The sequence below is a fragment of the Penaeus vannamei genome, chromosome 20, assembly GCF_042767895.1.
Source record: "Penaeus vannamei isolate JL-2024 chromosome 20, ASM4276789v1, whole genome shotgun sequence".
NCBI lineage: Eukaryota > Metazoa > Arthropoda > Malacostraca > Decapoda > Penaeidae > Penaeus > Penaeus vannamei.
This window is the reverse complement of record NC_091568.1, coordinates 5,218,513-5,221,624: the sequence shown is the minus strand read 5'-3', so window position 1 is coordinate 5,221,624 and position 3,112 is coordinate 5,218,513. Positions and strand designations below refer to the sequence as shown.

General features: G+C 38.6%; 1 protein-coding gene across 1 annotated transcript in view; it reads left to right on the top strand.

Annotated features, from left to right (window-relative positions):
- LOC113815180 (rhodopsin) overlaps positions 1-1,570 on the top strand; it is a 2,491-nt gene extending 921 nt beyond the window's left edge. The window contains exon 2 of the mRNA XM_027367258.2: positions 348-1,570. Within this exon, the coding sequence (XP_027223059.2) occupies positions 348-1,475 (1,128 nt within the window). The 3' untranslated portion in view covers positions 1,476-1,570. The remainder of the gene's footprint in view (positions 1-347) is intronic.
- The last annotated feature ends 1,542 nt before the right edge of the window (positions 1,571-3,112 follow it).

The following is a 3,112-nucleotide window of genomic DNA, read 5'->3' as shown; positions in this document are numbered from 1 at the left end:
TAGATTTAATAGGTCTGACAAAGATAAAGGTGGTTCAAGCCAAGCAAATAGTAACACGGCTATCTGTGTATTCTATATCTAAACAGTTCATTGAAGCGAATGGCAAAGTGGACAATGTATTTGAACTATTATATGTAGTAAAAAGCGAACAGAGGAAGATTCCCGATGGCTCCAGGCAGGTTTTTGAAAATTTCCCTCAATTTCATTTTCACAACATATATTTTGCTACATTTTGTTCTCTATACCACAGATTATGCGTACGCATTTAGATAGAATATATATATTTGTGATATATGATCAATATTTCTGAACAAGATAATGATTTACATCACTAACATCCATTACAGATGTCGTGGAACAACCCAGTTCAGGACAGTGTCCTGCCATCCACCAATCCTTATGGCAACTATACAGTGGTAGACACTGTGCCACAAAGCATGCTGCACATGATACACTCTCACTGGTATCAGTTCCCTCCAATGAACCCTCTCTGGTATGGTCTTCTTGGTTTTTGGATGGTTGTCATGGGAACATTGTCTGTGGCTGGTAACTTCGTAGTCATCTGGGTATTCATGAATACCAAGAGTCTGCGAACACCTGCCAACCTGTTGGTCGTCAACCTGGCCATCTCCGACTTCTTCATGATGCTTACCATGACTCCTCCTCTTCTGGTCAACGCTTACTGGGGAACATGGATTCTCGGCGCATTCTTCTGTGAGGTCTACGCTTTCCTGGGATCCTTCTTCGGCTGCGTGTCCATCTGGTCCATGGTCTTCATCACTGCCGACCGATACAACGTCATCGTCAAGGGAGTGGCTGCTGAACCTCTCACATCTGGTGGTGCTATGATGAGGATTGCTGGCACTTGGGCTTTCACTCTTGCCTGGTGCCTTCCTCCCTTCTTCGGATGGAACCGATATGTACCTGAGGGTAACATGCTTGCCTGTGGTACTGACTACCTGACTGAGACTGAACTCTCCAGGAGCTATCTGTACGTCTACTCTGTATGGGTATATCTTTTCCCTCTTGCCTACATCATCTACAGCTACACCTTCATCGTTAAGGCTGTTGCTGCCCACGAGAAGGGAATGCGCGAACAGGCCAAGAAGATGGGAGTCAAGTCCTTGAGGAGCGAGGAAGCCCAGAAGACCTCTGCTGAATGCCGCCTTGCCAAGGTTGCTCTCATGACCGTCACCCTGTGGTTCATGGCCTGGACCCCCTACTTCATCATCAACTGGGGAGGCATGTTCAACAAGCCCATGGTTACTCCTCTTTTCTCCATCTGGGGCTCCGTCTTCGCCAAGGCCAACGCCGTCTACAACCCCATCGTGTACGCCATCAGCCACCCCAAGTACCGAGCTGCCCTTGAGAAGAAGCTGCCTTGCCTCGCCTGCAGTACTGAAGGCCGAGATGGTGGCTCTGATGCTGCTTCCACTGCTACTGCTCAGAGCACCGAGAAGGCCGAATCCGCATAAAGTGCAAATTCTGAACAGCTTTTAAAAATCAGTAAATCGAAACTGATTTTTCCTCCCTCCATGTAGTTGATATAGAATAAATACCCAGCATACAATATTTATTTAACTAAAGCCTTATCAGGATTGCAAAGCGTGTATGGAAATATAGTAGACGCAATATATGTGTGTGCATATATGTATGTCTGCAAGTATATTTGCGTGTATGTGTGTGCATATTTGTACTGTGTGTGTGTACATATATATGTATGTGTAGATATGTCTATGTTTTTGTGTCTATACATATACAATACATGTAGATATATATGTGCGTGTGTGTGATATACACACACATGCATATGTATATATACATATGTATGTATATACACATACACATATTTATACCTATAAATAGACATAAACACCTGTATGTGTGTATGTATGTATGTATGTATAAATATATATATATATATATATATATATATATATATATATATTGTGTGGATGTGTTATATGTCTGTGTATGTATATATATGTGTATATATATATATATATATATATATATATATATATATATATATATATATGTATGTATGTATGTATGTATGTATATTTGTATATATGCGTATAGAGGGGGTGTAGGTGTGTGTGTGTGTGTATAATGCATATATATATATATATATATATATATATATATATATATATATATATATATATATATATATATGTGTGTGTGTGTGTGTGTGTGTGTGTGTGTGTGTGTGTGTGTGTGTGTGTGTGTGTGTGTTATTGATACATATATAAGATACATTTATATATATACATATGCATATGTATGTGTATACATGTATATATATATATATATATATATATATATATATATATATGTATATATACACATATATATATTTATCTATATATACATATATATATATTTATTTATCTATTTATTTATTTATTTATACATTTATGCATATATATATATAAGAATATATATATATGTGTGTATATATGTATATATATATATATATATATATATATATATATATGTACATATATACATATATATACATATATATACAGTATATTATATATATATAGTATATGTATTTATGTATAGAGACAGACAGACAGACAGACAGACAGAGAGAGGTAGGGAGGGAGAGAGAGACGCTATGATATCGAAGATAACGCTCTGATATCAATGTCTGTGCTTACATGAATGGGGTGAGATGCACAGAGCGACTTACCTCTGTGTGTACGTCATCACAGCGCATGAAGTTGCGTTAAACCCTGGTGGTTTTATTTGCAACGGCCGCGGAGGTGTTGCATGGTACCCAAACCCGGAAGTAAATACAACTCGAAAATTCGAAAAAAAAAAAAAATCTGTAATCTTGTAGGCTATGACAATCGTGACGTAATATTTCAGCGAAATACGTAAAAATAAAAGAGTTATGACTAAATCTCTGGCCCCCCCCCCCCTTGGATTTTTTTCGATTTATTTTAGTATTCCCTGGTTACTAGCTGGCAATTCTGCCTACAGCACAGCTGACAGTCAAGCACAAAGAGACAAGGCTGGCAGTAACCACGAGAGAGCCGGAGTGGGAGGATATGCGTCCCGTGCCTCGGTGCGGCACTCTCCCGATGCGCTCTCGTCACAG